This window comes from Rosa chinensis, chromosome 3, assembly GCF_002994745.2.
Source record: "Rosa chinensis cultivar Old Blush chromosome 3, RchiOBHm-V2, whole genome shotgun sequence".
Classification (NCBI taxonomy): Eukaryota; Viridiplantae; Streptophyta; class Magnoliopsida; order Rosales; family Rosaceae; genus Rosa; species Rosa chinensis.
Genome location: NC_037090.1, coordinates 34992621 through 35009762, shown reverse-complemented (window position 1 = coordinate 35009762; position 17142 = coordinate 34992621). Strand labels below are relative to the sequence as shown.

Here is a 17142-nt window from a genome sequence, read left to right as displayed (position 1 = left end):
GCGTCACTCAAATCGTAAAAGATATCAAATCCCTTGCTCAGCTCACTCAGGTTGTTTCATTTTGTCATATCAAGTGGAAGACAAACTTTCTAGCTGATGTCATAGCCAAATTTGGTCATCACAGACGTGCTCAAAGCTAGACCAGAGCACATCCTCTTTCAGCTTCCTCGACTTTTCTCCTGGATAATTTAGGAGTTGGTTGTTTTCGTGTCTTCATTTTCCTTTTTGAAAAAAAAAAACAAAAACCTAGTAATCAAGAAAGAGAATAGAGAGAGGGGGTGAGGGAGAGAAAAAGAGAGAGGGAGCAGCGAATGAAGATGGGTAACGGATTGGGTGGAATCCATGAAGGTTGGTAAAGTTTCTTTCACCCTTCGGATCTGGTTAATTTGAATCTAATGGCCATCTGTCCCTTTTTGTCCCTGAAAAGTAGTACCGTTGAGCGAGCCTGCAGGGCTGTAGGCCTATATGCAACTTAAATACAAGACTTTGGAATATATTTTTTTTGAAACCAATTTTTTTGGGCGCATCCATTCTCTATTGTTGTACAAATTTCTAGGGTTAAGCTACATACTCTCATTGCACTAACTCAATCCATTTTATTTTTTTTGTTTACTTTTGCTGTGTTATTCAAATCTTTCTTGTGCTATGTTATTCAAATCTTTCATATGATTAAAGTGACCCAACTTTTCCATTGTTTGAGAACTGCTTCAATTTATAAACAAATGATGCTTTTATCCACAAAACCCAGAGAAAGGCTACTGGAAATCATGTCGCAAAAATACTTGGAAGCAAAAATCAAAAGAGTCAATGCCAACTACCGATTTACTCTTGATCAATTTGATCGAGAATGTGCTCTAACTATAAGGGTTACTCTTTGGGGAGACACTGCACACAGCTTTGAAGCAGAACGCATCAGCCAACTGCCTCCTCTAGCTTTAGTCGTGTTCACATGTTTGAGGGTCAAAAACATTTCAAGGTAAGATTATATCTCATCGATAAGCAAAAGTTTGGGTAAGATTATATCTCCTCTACACTACACAACCAGTTAGTTACTGATTTTTTCTACAGGCAAGATTATCTTAAATAGTACCATCAATACTTTCATTTTCATCAATACAAATATTCCTGAGACAGCATCATACTAAGCCACGTAAACAATCTCAGCTTGACACACACAATACTAGCCGCACAGAATTACAAAAAAAAAAAAAAAAAAAAAAAAACACACACATGCACCTATTAAAACACCGCATGTTATGATATGTTAATGAAGAAAAAAATTAATTTCAAAAACGAATGTACTAAGCATTGAATGAAACACCAGCCCATGCAATGGTGGATTAACCCCTACTACAAGACCACCTTTCCATATCAAAACTGAACTGATCTCAATGGTAAAAAAGACACCGTCGTCCTTAAATAACATGTAAACTTGGTCCATCAGTCTCGGAGCCCCTATTAGAGTCGCTTTCCTGCGATCGAGAAGTACTTTGCCGGAGCATGCGACGTGCGAAACAGAGTCTGATGCTATTTGAGGCTGAAGGTGAGTGAGAAGTTGGAATACAAAGTCAAGAAGTGAAATGAACATCACTCGTTCGAGTAAGAGAGCTCTATCAATTCTGGACCAGTGCCTCACCATGGCGCACATCAAGCAAGTTCAATCCCACCTCGCAGTTTCGGGCACCCTTTTCGATCCTTACGCAGCAGCCAAGATCATTGCCTTCTGCACCGTCTCTGATGATCTACGCCACGCTTATCAACTCTTCCGTTTCATGCCTAGTCGAACCACTTACATTTGGAATGTCATGATCAGAGGCTTTACCGACAGAAATGAATCCATAAGCGCCTTATCTGTCTACGCTGATATGCTTCGAAGCGGTTTCTTGCCTGATAACTACACATTCTCTTTTGTTCTGCGAGCTTGTGCTGAGCTCTCCAGTGTTTCTTTTGGTGTGGTGCTCCATGCCCATGCAATTAGGTTGGGTTGGGAGTCTTATGATTTTGTGCAGAATGGCTTGATCCATTTGTATGTGACATGTGACTTTATAAACCCAGCTCGTAAACTGTTTGATATGAGTGTGCATAAAGATGTAGTCACCTGGACTGCATTGGTTAATGGGTATGTTAGGTCCGGCCAGATTGTGATCGCACGCCAGCTGTTCGATGAAATGCCTGAGAAAAATGCGGTTTCTTGGAGTGCTATGATTAACGGGTATGTGCATTTGGGGTTGTTTAGAGAGGCCTTGGAGCTTTTTGCTGATATGCAGACTGCTGGTGTTTCTCCTAACCATGCCGGGATTGTGGGTGCGCTCACTGCTTGCGCTTTTGTGGGTGCATTGGATCAGGGAAGGTGGATACATGCCTATGTCAACAGGAAGGGGATGAGATTAGATACAGTGTTGGGCACTGCTCTTGTTGACATGTACACAAAGTGTGGTTGTGTTGAAACTGCTCGCGCTGTGTTTGATGAGATGCCGAAGAGGGATGTGTTTGCTTTTACTTCTTTGATATCAGGCCTTGCTAATAATGGTGAGAGTGCAAGCGCCATTTCGTTGTTTGCGAGAATGAAGAATGAGGGAATTGCGCCTAATGAAGTTACATTTGTATGTGTCTTGAGTGCTTGCAGTCGAGTGGGGATGGTGGATGAGGGATTGCAAATCTTCAGAAGTATGAACAATAGTTTCAGGATACAGCCAGGGGTCCAGCATTATGGTTGTTTGGTGGATTTACTGGGGAGAGCTGGGATGCTAGAGGAGGCAAATAAGATTGTGACAGAGATGCCAATGGAACCAGACTCGTACGTCTTGGGTGCATTGCTCAATGCTTGTAGAGTTCATGGAGACCTTGATTTGGGAAAAGAAATGGTAGAGCGCTTCACCGGGCAAAGATTAGACCACAGTGGTGTGCATGTTCTTCTTTCAAACATTTATGCCTCTGAAAACCAGTGGGACGATGTCACACTCTTGAGGAAGGGAATGGAGGAGAAAAGGGTGAGAAAGGTTCCCGGATGTAGCTTAATTGAAGTCAATGGCGAGGTTTATGAGTTTACCGCTGGAGACAGGTCGCATGTGCTCATGCAGGAAATCATGTTGTTGTCATTTGCAACTGCCAAGCATTTAAAGTCTTTTCGGTTTGATGGTGATGAAGACTAAACTGTTAAGTTGTAGCTGAGAGTCGGTTGATACACAAGTGCTATCAAGAAAACATTTATTTCTTGTTGAACTGTCTGTATCTTTCTTCCCAAGTCTTCTTTCCTATAGGTAAACACTTTTACTTTCTGTTCTTCCCAGAGCTCTACCTTTGCCAATGGTAAGTTTATAGTTTTATACATATTGATATTGTACATTCCATATTAACAGATCCAATAGTAACTTGATACACTGATCTTGTTTTCCATATGAATCGATTTATTGCATTTTGAAACCGTATGAACATTACAGAAACAATCCCTTAAAAATTGGGCTGCTTGCAGTTGGAAGGCCAGGTCTCTCTCCTCTCTGGAGAAGAAAATTTGTTTGGCTGTCACAGTCTATTCCTTATAACCTGGAGCATAGCAACCTCATTTGCAGCAACAAAAGGAGTCCTCCTTTTGCATTCTGTATACTGTTTTTACTACTGTTAGGGGTAGATTGTGTTCATTGACTTTCAAACCCTCTGGATCCAATGTGCCGGTCGCTCAGGATTGGAGCATTCCCTCTAAAGTGTGTTGAATTCTATTACATATTCACTTTTTCACCTGGCAATCCTTTAAGTTCCAGCCGTTTGACTGATCCTAAAAATTTGGGTAAAAGCAATGTTCCTGTTGATAAAGAACAATCTCTTCCCGGAAAGTAATGTTGGTCTTACATGTTAGGGCAGTAATTGCCTCATTAGGAGGCCAACAGGGAGCTGCTGGAAGGGATGATAAATGGCAACTTCTTTATTAGGACTCACTTTTTGGCTGTCACAAACAAGTGCTACAGGGTAGGTAACTTGTCTTCGATTCTTTCTTCATTGCTACCCATTTTCTGGATTAGAAACTCCTACCACTTCCAGTGTATTCCATGCATAATATAATCCCTGGTAGGTTTTTTCCAGCATCCTTAAGAACCTCAGTAGACTGAGAAAGCCAGAGACATAGTCTGGGGTATGAACAAGGAAGAGGGTTCCCATGTCAATATCCAGTTACGTTTGGCAATGAAGTCATGTTACACTGTGTGAATATGGGAAATCTCAAACTGCTCCAGAGTAATAATTAATTCTGGCTCAAGTTCGAACAATATTTTGTTTCAAGTTCATTTGTGGTGCATGTGTTTGGTGGGGTGGTCAGGCAATGGTTTCCCATTTGGGAGATCATTTGTTCGAGCCCCATCAGGGTGGGGTGGGGTTAAAATAAAAAAAAAACAACAACAAAGCGTCACAATTGTTTCCATTCCTCTCACACTTCTGCTGCTCTGTTGCTGGTAACTTCAGTCAGGCTGGTTTATTTGTATCTTTTTCATGCGTGAGTTTTTGAAATACAGATATGAGTTATTTGATATTGGTAATGTGGAGGCCCTTTTCACTTGTGCAAAGTTTATAGTGATTGTTGCTATGAGTCTATATCCCTTTGATTTTAGACGAAAATACTGTTCAATTTCTCTCAGAATTGACTGACATTTTAGCAAAATATCAAGCATGAAATTCATTATAATGAAATGTAGTATTCCATCTTTTTGATTGGTAAATGATAAGTAAATTAATCAAGTTAAAAAAGAAATTTTATTTATTAAATGATCATTCTTAGCATGCGCAAGTGCAGTTCTGATTTAACCAATGAAGCATCATTTGCATATTTTGAATGTTCTTTTCATAGCTACTGTCTGATTGAAAAGGAAAACAGGAAAGGTGTAGGAAATATTAGTGGTCATAATTATGGTTGGGTAGGGGATGGTCTTGAAGGAAGTAAAGTAGGAAATCTTGAATTGAAGTTTGGAAGTTTCCTTTGGACTTGAGACAAAGATCAAAATTTCAGATTAAGAATTGGTCTTAATTTGTATTTCGCTCCATATGCTTCCATGTTTGAAATTAAATGGGTTGCTTTAAACTTTTGTTGAAGAAAAAGAAACATATAAAGCACTAAAACATGGAAAGTTTGCATATATTAGTGTTCATTTCATGCTTACCTATGTTGCATGATTTGTTGCAGTTATTATTTTGTTTTGAGTCTAAGATTCTAAAATGTCGAACTACCCAAAGTAAGCTCAGTTGCATCTTATTATGTCGGGAATTGTTGAATCTGTAATTTTTCTTGCACGACTTGTGGAAATTATAATTACATTTTGAGTCTAAGATTCTGACTTGTTAAACTACCTAAAGTTTTCAATTGCATCTATTTATGTCAGAAATTGTTGGCTATAAATTTTGTTGAATTTATAAAGATTGAAGAATGTTGTTGGATACTTGTTACACTGCAGGAGTACCTACTAATTTGTGTTTCCCATGACTTATCTAATATCAAACGATATGATAGTTTGGCAGTTTGGTTTTTTACACGTGTAGATTTATTCCGGAATAATGTTTTGGATGCATTCAAGTATTGATCATGTTATGGTGAATTTCCATAGTTAAAATGTTCACTGCTGAAATTTTCAGACAGCTATGCTTGAACATTAAAAAAACATCTTGAAAATGAACTCTAATTTTTAATGTACTATACTTTGGTACCTGTAATTCATTTCTAGAAGTTCTCTTATGAGTTGGATTAAATTTATAATAGAAAGAGATTGATAGACAGGCCACCTGGAAGATATTGAATTAAAGAAAAGTGATATATAATCTAGTTATAGAGTATAGGAACAGGTACCTGATAAGGGATAATTCAAATCTGAAAGTAGATTTCTTAACCTATGCTTATGCTTCACCTGCATTAGATTTGATATATCAATCAGCCACATTGGGAATAGGACCATTCGAGTTTGGAAAGATATTGGCCATGATGATCATCTGTCAAAGGCTTCTAGTTGTCATGCAGCTTTTTCTTTCCTCTCCTTTGTCCGAACTCCTCAGATTTTATCATCATTCTGAAATGAAACCTTGTCTTATCTCACTGTTGTTTCTATTTCACCGAATAAATATTCATCCTATATATTAATACTTGTGATTTCAATGTCTGGGTTTTCAGAGAGCTGTTGCTTGGGATATGCTCATCATAAATATCAATGGTTTAAAGCCTCAAGAAACATTCAGGTATATTTAATGTATCCCATGCTTGTGACACGCATTTTCTGTTTAAAACGGTACAAAACTGAACCATGCTCTAACAAATTGGTTGATTGATATTTTCAAGAAATATGCAATTAGAAATTTTCGTTAGAACTTGACACTTTTTGAGGAAGTGCTTCTCTTGTCAAGCACAGACGCAATCTCAGATATTCTTTGGTAACAATGCAACCATCATTCTTGAATCCTGTAAGAATAGACATAATAAACCAGAGTCTCTTCTTTGTTTTTCATCTGGTCTGATAGTTAAACAAAGTCACGAGACATCAGAATGTGGATTTTTTTTTTTTTTTTTAATGTGACTTTTATCAACTTTTCCCGGAACTTAGATTCAAGACCCTTGACATTGTTTTATTTATTTATTTAACTTATTACACGTCACCAGGTTGCAATTGCATACAAGAACATGAAACTCGAGGACCGACATAGTCCTAAGCCCAGAAATCTCAAGGACCAATCTGACTGACTATTGGCTAGTCAGATTCTGGTGTTGCAAATATGACATCTTAAAACATAAAAAGGAAAAAAAGTTTATTCATTTGAGCTTTTACTGAGCAAATGGAGTACATGAGAGCTATTTCTTTTTACACGTACTAATATGATTTAAAGTGGTTTCATGCCCAACAACTACACCTTCTATTTCATTCTCAGAGAATGTTGGATCCATTTGCATGTGATTTGTGACTTTATCAAGCCTGCTCGTAAGTTTGACTTGAGACTACCAGTGCGGTCTGTGACTTTATTAATCCATTTGTATGTGTGATTTGTGACTTACATGGGCTGCATTAATTCATGGTTTTGTGAAGTCTGCTGAAAGTGAGATTGCAGGTGAGCTAAAAATGCTGTTTCGTGGAGCACTATGATTATGGGGTATGTGCCACTTGGCTTGTTCAGAAAGGTCTTGAAACTGCTCTTGCTGTATTTGATGAGATACCAAATAGTAATGTCTTTGTTTGGCCTTGAAATAATGGTGAAAGTGGAACTGCCATTTCCATGTTTGCCAAAATCAGGAATTCTACCTACTGAAGTTAAGTTACACCTTGAATCTGTTTTGAGATCTTGTAGTTGAGTCAGCTTGGTGGATGAGTTGTGAATCCTTGAAACTATGAGGATATTTATAGGAACACAGCCAGTCGATTTAACTGGGAGAGCTGAGAAGCTAGAAGAGGCGAAGAATGTTGTAAGAGAGATTTCCATTGCATGCTCTTTTATCAAACATCTATGCCTCTGAAAACCAGTGGGACGATGTTACACTCTTAAGAAAGGGAATGAAGGAGAAAAGGGTGATTAAGGTACTTGGATGTAGCTTAATAGAAATCAATAGCGAGGTTTTTAGATTTGTTGCTGAAGTTATGTGCTCGTGCAAAAAGTACTGTTGTTTCACTTGCAATTGGCAAGAATGTAAAGTACATATGATAACTATATGTATCGAGTCGAGTTGTATCAGAGATACTCCGATGCCATCAAAAAAACATTTGTTTTTCTGTTGTTGCTGAAACTTGCATCAATATACTGTTTTAGATTCTTCCCGCTACTTCTCCACTGGAAATTTAAACATGTGATGTAGATGCTTAAGAGCATGCTGTAGAAAGAGAAACAGAAAGAGGATCAATATTCTTCATCTTGATCTTGTATACAGTACAGATCAAACTTCTATTTGCTTCATCATAACTCACAAATTAAGCTTATTAAGGAAAATGAAAACGAAGGAACCTGATTAATTATATGCCTTGTATCCAATGAGAAGCTGCATAGATTTCCATCTCATATATCAAGTTAAGTTGATGGCTGTGTTTCCATATGTTAAACCACCTAATTAGTCCTCTCTAAATCAACTATGTCCAGATTCTTTGTAGATCGTACTACTTGATCTTAGCTTCCTCTTCATTATTTAATTGATTTTAATTGCTTAGACTAGGGATCTAAAATAGTTGTAATGTAGTTATTCTTTGTGTATATAAACCTTGCCTCTCAATGAGAAGGATACCCAGAAATTCATCATCTCTTTCACCATCTAATATCTTTTTTCCTCTACAGTTATAACTAACAGCCTTGATTGAGGAACTGGAAATTGTTAGAAATTGTCATCTAAATGCTTAGCGGGCTTTTACTATCTTTCAAAAGGTTTTCAATCAAATGTGCTTTCTTGGATTACAATTAAGCATTCTCTTCAATTCCTGATGATCTGATTTTTTAAATGGGTTTGATGCTTTAGAAGTTTTGATATTGGATGTCAATAATTTGGAATGCTTGCTAGTAAAGGGTGGACATTCCCTCCTCAGCAAGTTCGGAACAATAACATGCAAAACCTCACCTACTACAATTTGGTTGCTCAATTGCCAGATTTTCTGTTGTAACTTGCCAGATTTAATGAGTGGGTTTTTGTCTCATTTTCTTCTTGGGGTCCCCTTCTTACATACATTCGAATATTTAGGTCTGAGAACTATGCTTTCTCTGAAAAATCTTGTTTTTTTTTAGTTCAGTGTTTCAGAAAAGAAGTGACCACAGAAACATGTTCACTAATTGAATCACAAATCTGCATTCAGCATGGTATTTCCACCGAAACATACAAGTTTCTGACAGAGGACAAAAATCCTAAGAAGAGAATAAATGGCTACTAGCTTAACATCCTTTGACAATCAAACTTCAGACTCCTGCTCTCTAAATAGCTCTTTCTCAACTGTTTCAAATTGTAAACCATGTTTATTGCATATAGTAGTTTTGAATATCATGATGTTTGATCTTATCCCTGACATGGCACTACTAATTAAAGGCATGGTTTCATTACCATCATTTTGAATCTTTGTATCATTGGGAATGGCGTGTCTACCATGGTTTGCTTCGCTCTTCCTTTGTCTTCTTCTTTTCGAACTCATTTACATTATACTCTTCCGAGAGCTCTACCTTTGTGCATTGTAAGTTTGAACATGTGATGTAACTGCTCAAGTCTTAATGAGATGTTTACACATAATAAAATATAGTACACATCAAGCTTAAGTTGCATGAGTTAAACTTAGAAGTACTTGTAGGAGAATGATTGAAAATGCGTAATTAATTCAAGATTTTGAAGCTTCTTATCCACCACTGAAATGCCATGTCAGTACTGCACATAATTAGGGTTGATGCAGACAAATTAATATTGGATATAAAACAGCTCACTAGTGCAAAAATATATAGGACTCAAATTCCTCACGGTGGATGCAAAGGTTTCTCTTCCTAAGGGAGTTGTCTTATGTACTATAATCTTCACCATGTATCCAAGAAACGAAAGAATGCTGAAATAAAAGGCAGTGATATATTCTCTCTATTATATAACTGAGCTACAACATTATATACGTAGTACTGTTCAGTTTATATATACTTCTTGGCTCAAGCGGCTTTAAGCATAGAGTGAAATTGCACTTTAGCAAATGTAGTTCTACAAATAATATGCATGCAATTGCATTCTTGTATTCACATTTGATATTTCTACTGGGTAACTTCTCTGTGAACAAGGTCACTAAGCACTTTTCTCTTACTTTTTGACTTCAATACTAAGCAACTAGTTTTTTTTTTTTTTTTAACAAAGAAAAGAAAATTGCAGAGCAAACCCTCTAATACATCCAAAACCTAACTCATTAAACAGTAATGCATGACTAGCAACTAGGGGTAAAGATTTATTCCAACTCTGAGTAGGACCGTGATGACCAATACAGGCAATAGCATCAGCTAAGAAATTCGCTTCCCTCTTCACATGCTTGAAAGAAACTGAATTAAGAAAAGTGGCCAACTTGAGAATATCTTGAACCACTGGTTTGATTCTCCAGGGAATTGAATTTAACCAGTTATACTGTCAATCAAAAGCTTAGAGTCACCTTCAACTTCAACATTGGAAAAAAGAATTCAACCAAGCAGCATGCAAACCTGCTCTAAGAGCCATAGCCTCAAGGGTAAGGACATCAGTTGAGCCTAGGTGGTTAGCAGCTGCTAAAATAGGTCACCTTGTGCATTCCTAAAAACAAATCCTCCTGCACTACTATGATTCTGTAATACTGAACCATCCAAATTTAATTTCAAGAAACCAGTATGTGGTGGCTGCCATTTAATTAAGCTCTGAGATAAAATTCTTCTTGGAGGATTAGGATTAGAACAATCATAAAGAAACAGATAATGAGCTGTAGCATGGACTATTTGAATTGGAATAGATATTTTATCTCTAAAGGCAAGGTCATTACGAGCTTTCCAAAGCGAATAAGTAGTGCAAATTGCTACAGTAAAAGCATTAACAGAATCAGTATGTGTAAAAGATAAGAGAAACTGAATCCAATCAATGAAAGAAGCATTCCAAGTATCGAAGTCAATATTTGGAAAAGTTAGCTGCCAAACCTGTCTTGCAAAATCACAATTAAAGAACAGATGTTCCTGAGTTTCCAGAGAATACTAGGCAACTAGTTAATGCCATCACTAATATCTGGCATTGAGATGAAATTGGCAATTTCCTACAGCAGCATTAAACATAACTAACTATTATACTTCCTGAGAGGAATACATCTGTTAACCTAATGCTTAAATTTATCAGGAAAAATGCTAAACTACGTCATACTAAGAGATTCTAGACCCTCCAGCTTCACTTTAAAAAATGCAGAATAGCATAAAAGAGACTCCAGATTGATCGGACCAACAGAAAGGTGAAAGGTGATTGTTCATGCTTTGCATATCTTGCAGTTTCAGTCAAATTCTATTGTTCTCTTTGCAGCATTCATGACTTTCTTACGCAAGTCGATTTAAGCATTAGCAATGCGAATGCATGCAGGGATCCCTTTACCAGTTACTCTACAAGTTGTTTTGTATGATTATATTTCTTAAGTGTCCTGTAGGATATAAAGTTCAATTATTGGTCATTTAACTCAAAAGTAGGTTATATTAGTTTATATAAGCCTCTATCCAACGTGCCCTTCAATTTTCTCTAGACTTGTTTTACAGACCTAACCGGGCAATCCCTTAGCTTCCAGTCGTTTCTTGCTAAAGAACAACAACAATGTCGGTTTTAAAGTCGCTAGGAGACCAGCAGGGATCTACTGGGAAGGACTGATAAATGGCACACGTCTGCAATTTGCCTGTCACAAACTCATGCTACTGATAACTTACCGTCTCTGATCATTACTTCATTGCTAGCCGTGCTATGCTGTAGAAAAAAGACCACTTTTAGTGTCTGCCATGCTAATCTAATCATCTCTCAGTTGGTTTCTAGTATCATTACGAAACCCAGTAGACTGCTTAGAGCAACCATCATTAGGAACCTCAAAGGCATAATTCGTAAGCTTCGCCAATTTACACACAAAAATAAAAATAAAAGAAAAGCACAGGTGTGTTATTCATAATTGATCAACATCAGTACATGAGTGAATCCTTCCTTTTACATATAAGCACCTATTCGACTTAGAGGAACAAGGTAACTGTTTAAAAATTGTGATGGGGATTGGCTTGAGGGTGATTATCAGGTGGCTAGCTAGCTAATGTTTTTGTGCTTATTTCTAGATCTTATTGTCCGCTCATGGCTGAAGAAATTAGGACTTCAAAGCAAACTGTATTGATCCTGTAAGATGTCATGATTTCTGACCTCCTTCTTCCCATCTCTATTGAGGAAGTTAAGTCTGCAATTTGTGAGCCTGGTGCACTGATATACAGCACCTGGGACGCAAGAGGCCTGAGCAATCCTAATTATATTTGAAGAAACGGATCGGACGAGGCTAGCACGACATGTTGTCATACGATTGCGGCACTTCTCGGGCACGGGGGCACAATTAAACACGTCTTACCAAATATTTTGATTATCTCTCATCCGACCACTCATAATTGAAACCTCTAATGGTGAAACTGCATTTACGTTCATGTAAGGCTCAAGTGTTGCTCAAATTAATACAAGGTAAGCTGGCTAATAGTTAAAGTTGGTGTTGCAACTTTGTTTGAATGTAGGAATGCAATTGGTATACATGCATGCCTTAGAATCCACAGTTTACACTACCGTGTGTAGAAACATTGAAAGAGTTTGTTGAAGCGTGACTTTTCTTTTCCTCTTATCATGTATTTCACACATAAGAACGCTTGGAAAGTTGGCTATAAAGACTCCCATACAGCTACAACTTTCATTTACCATTCAGCTAAGAAAGTCTGAATAATCACCAACCAGTAACCCCATTACATCTCAAAGGTAAAAGTAAAGCAAAACAAAGAGTTTATATTTGCTAGAAGAACAATCACATCCAAGAAAAAGTGATTCTCATATCAAATGAACTATGATCACATCCAAGAAAAAGAAAGTCTGAATAATCACCAACCAGTAACCACGTTACATCTCAAAAGTAAAAGTAGAGCAAAAACCAAGAGGTTATATTTTCTAGAAGAACAATCACATCCAAGAAAAAGTGATTCCTATATCAAATGAACTAAGATTTCTGTGAGAATTCTTACTTTTTCTAGTCTGCTTTATTTTTTTCCTTCCTTACACATGCTTCAACCACAAATCAGCTTAAACATAGATGTAATCCTATGTCAAAACATTATAGATACACTATAATACCATAAAACATTCAAACCAGTCTCTTATATCCCCAGCAACACTAATCAGCAGAAAATAACTCTATATGCCTCCACAAATTGACCATCCTATTACATTTCATCTCCAACTGGAATAGAGAGTTTTTAATCTCTATTCTAGTCTTTTTTCTTCTTTTTTTGCTTTCCCTGTTTATCTTTATCTTTTCTTTGCCAGACACAGGCTTCAGCCACAAAAGGTTCGAACAGATCAGGATTCCTACTGTCAATCCTTTATATATCTGGACTTCTATGTGTTACCTTCACCCCATCAGTAAATAATTGTTATAATATCATAAAACACTATATCGAGTGTCCTATTAATCCCATCAACACTAATCAGCACAGAAGCAAATTGCAATCTCACCTTCAACTAATAACGTATCTGTCACATCCTTCAAACCCAATTCCAATACTTATGTGCAACCTTATGCCTAATATGTATATGACATCCGACCTATAACCCAACTCCTTGTCAAAAGAAACCTATAACCCAACTCTTTTTAACCTTGAAACCTAGGAGACCACAGTGGTTCTGCCGCCAATCTATTATCAAGATCCAAACCATTTTAAGACCATAATTTGTTACAGACTTGCTGCTACTTATGACATCTAAACATCTTTAAAGTCCCAAGGCCGTTCTACAAGCCCTAAGCAATGGCAAACTCCAGACATGAATAGTTTGAGATAAACAGGCTATAGGCCTACTTCTTCAGACATAACTAGTTCTATAAAATTCCAGCACGTGCTTTCTTTGCTTTTCCACTTCAAAAATTGGAATCTCAATGAAAATTGCCAATTTATAACAACCAAGAAGAGAATAATTTCCAAGTTCAGCTTATATGCATTAGTCAGACATCCAATATGTATCATCCTCACATAACTTTTATAGAGGAAACTAGAATTTAATAAAGAAACAATGGAGATGATATGACACAGTGGATAAGCTATTCACTCGAGATAAAAAGAAAAACCTACAAGAGAAAAAACAACAAACGATAAAAAGGAAAACTACACAAGAAACACCAGCTAATTTATTCAAAGATAGCCCCAGTGGTTCAGGACAAGAAACATGCCCACATGGTACTAATGCCAAAACTAATATTGCAAGATGATAAGAGGACTCGATCCCTAAAACTGAGTTAGAACAGAAACTCTGTTTCCTGATAGCTAACAGAGATATGGAAACATAATAACCTCTACATTCTTAAAACTTCTGTATTAGCACCTAGCTGATGCACCCACAAGTATCACAAAAAAACCAGTCATTCATGCACCCATCCAAACAATCTTTCACCTTTGCTGACAAAGGGGATTTATATATGGAAAAGTAGTATCAACTTCAGTTTGCTGAAAGGAAGTTGAATTCCTTCCAACAGTTAAAAATACCAGCAGCAGCAGTATAAAAGTTGAACCCATCCATCAGCATACGAAATCGGAGATATTAAAAAATAATAATTACAGTATATCACTTCAAATGTATCATCATGTTTCAGGAAATAGATAATATATGTAGAGAAAGAAGGAGACACAGTATTTTGAGCCAATACACAGACCACAGCGTTCGACATATGCTTATTTATCATGAGCCCACAACACAGTTACACAGATTTTCATACAAGAAAATAACCCAAGAGATGGAATTAGCCAGTGAGAGACATCATACCGCGGCGGCTTTGGCTTCTTTCACCGGTGCTGAGTCAACAACCGCCTCCGGAATCTTGACATACCCCACCTTCTTAGGGCTGACGTCATCGGCGTCGTCGTCGTGGCGGGTGGAGAAGAGGGACCAGGCCAAGTACATGGTGGCGGCGGTGAGGGCGCCGCAGCCGACGCCGAAGAGGAGGGCGACGACGACGCTGAGGATGTCCTTGGTGCGGTCGCGGAGGGAGGTGAGGTCGGTGGAGAGGGGGAGGAGAGGCATCATCCTCTGCTGCGGCTGGCGGGCCTCATCGGCGGAGGCGTCGGGCTGGTTTTGGTTGGGGTTGTCCAAAACGGCGTCGTCGAAGCGGATGGGCTTGAGTTGTCTGATCTCGGTGACGACGGTGACGAATCCCGAGGAGGAGGAAGAGGAGGGGAAGCGCCTGAGGGAGACGGAGTAGGAGGAGATGAAGAGGGACTTGCAGGGCCTGGCGGTAGCGGAGATTGCCAAGATCGAGAGGATCAGCAGAGCTAGCAGGAGGGGTCGTTGACTCGTTGACGCCATGGATTGGATTGGGAACAAACACAGAGCCTCTCTCTCGCTTTCTTTCGTTCTTTTCAATTTAGGGATTTTGCGTTTCTTCTCTGCGCGTGTGTATTTGTTGAAGTATTGAGGCGCCCGGATTTAGTGGTTGCCAATTGCCATCAAAACTTGCATTAATTACAATAAATAAATAAAATCACTTTTGTTTTAATACAAGCCTTATATCTGGGAAAATTATTTACATGTGCAAGTGAATTAACATATCTCAGTTTTTAATATTTACAGGCAACCTTTTTTTAATATCTAAAGAAGAGAAAAACTTGTGTGGGGCACCCGCACCACGTGGCAATAGGGCAGATCAATCACTGTCTAGTCGGAGGTCTTTTAAGTATTGTACATTGAGGGGGCAGAGGCAGTTTCAGAAAAGAGAAAAAAAATTCTTTGTTTTGATTGGGTGGCCCTAAAGCCACGTGGTGGGGAAACCCCCACCTAAGAATTTCTCTCTAAAGAATAAATTTATCGTTATCCAGCTGTCCATTTCTGTTATATTATAAACATTGTCTCTCTCATCAAAACGTTTTTTTTTTTTTTTGGGCTCGGTCGATTATCAAAATTGCATCTTTGGTCCTTATAGTTTTAATTTTTTTTGTAGTTTTTGAGCATGTAATTTTGATTTCAGCAACTCTCTTAGAAACATTAAGGATTGACAATATGTTGCTGTCTGCTATCAGGATTCATCAAGATGTGTTGTTGCATGTATTCAATTTCTAATGTTTACTTCAAATAGATGAACTGTTTTCTGTGCTAAAAACAATTTAACAATTTGTAACTAAGCTTTTCATTTGTGAAGAATGTGAATCTGTATTGATTCTATTTAAATGTTTTCGAACTGTGAAATTTCAAAAGAAAAAAAAAGAACGGAGATTCACTGAGAGCCCTCATTTTTAATATGGTCTAATAAATAAGTAAACAAAACTTATGGTTAAATTTTTAATGCTCCGAAATTTAAGTTTTTAAGAGACTAAGCTCAAGTGTCGTATATTTTTTCACTTGTGCAAATACTTTTTAGATAAAGCAGTTAAGCTCCAAAATTACTAGACTGCGGTATGAAGCCTATGAAAACAAAGCTTAAAAGTAATAGCCTCTTGACCCACAGACTTGAAGTTGTCGCAGAGAGCAAGGTAAAGCTCCATTCTTTTTCTTCTCAAAGCTCAACTCTTTGAAATTTAGGCTATCTGGTAAAGTTTTAGAAAATACTTCTTAAAAAATTATTTCTAAAAAAAACGAGATTATATTTTTCAAATTTAAAAATGTGTTTGATTGTTTATTGCAATGAAATATTCTCTACAATTTCTAAAATGGAAGAAGAAAACAATGAAAACGTCAAATTGTTGTGTTCAATTTTTCCAATAAAAATTGTAAATACTTTTAATTATTAATTTTCATGTTTTGAGAAATAGGTCGCCAGACGCAGTTTTGCCTTATTTTCATCTTTTAAAACGAAAGTAAAATCATGAAAATGTTATCGAGCGCCACTTAGATGAAGATGCAAATCATGCTGCTCAAGATGATGCTTATCCATGTCATCACACTTGTTTGTTTGCTTTATTGGTGCTTTCGAATTTCGCAATTGTAAGCATTAAAATGAATTTTCAGTTGGTAAGTGTGGCAGTGTGTGTAATGCAGGAAGCAACTCGAGTGATACATCCTGCAATGTGAGTATTGCATCCAGCATTACGCATGATGCCTTCTATTTTGGTGATGTGTCAACATTTACTTTGGAGATATCCATGCCATTAGTTGCTTCGTTATACATATATTCCTGTTTTTGTGAAGATAATCCATGCGGAGTCGCGTTTGCTGATTGAGCATAGAGAAGATCAATGCAAACACGCTTATGCACTTGCTGTGGTCTTTTTGACATTCTTTTTAAGAATATTAATTGCAAGGACCACTAGCTATGATACGGAAGATTTAATTTTCCTAGTGATTGTTACTGTTACCACAGAAGGGTATGGAGGCATATATTTTAGATACTACTTAGGTGATTATTACTGTTACAGAAGGCTATGGAGGCATATATTTTAAATACTACTTAGGTGATTATTACTGTTACAACAGAAGGCTATGGAGGCATATATTTT

At 37.4% G+C, this 17142-nt stretch overlaps 2 protein-coding genes across 2 annotated transcripts; one reads left to right on the top strand and one right to left on the bottom strand.

The window, feature by feature from the left end:
* Nucleotides 1–1286: 1286 nt before the first annotated feature.
* Nucleotides 1287–3412, top strand: LOC112192704 (pentatricopeptide repeat-containing protein At5g66520). Its single transcript, XM_024332552.2, has one exon. The coding sequence runs from the start codon at nt 1581–1583 to the stop codon at nt 3150–3152; it is 1572 nt and encodes a 523-aa protein (XP_024188320.1). The 5' UTR covers nt 1287–1580; the 3' UTR covers nt 3153–3412.
* Nucleotides 3413–14235: 10823 nt separating this feature from the next.
* On the bottom strand, nt 14236–15111 carry LOC112192703. Its single transcript, XM_024332551.2, has one exon. It carries the CDS (start codon nt 15017–15019, stop codon nt 14474–14476), a length of 546 nt encoding a protein of 181 aa, XP_024188319.1. The 5' UTR covers nt 15020–15111; the 3' UTR covers nt 14236–14473.
* Nucleotides 15112–17142: the final 2031 nt, after the last annotated feature.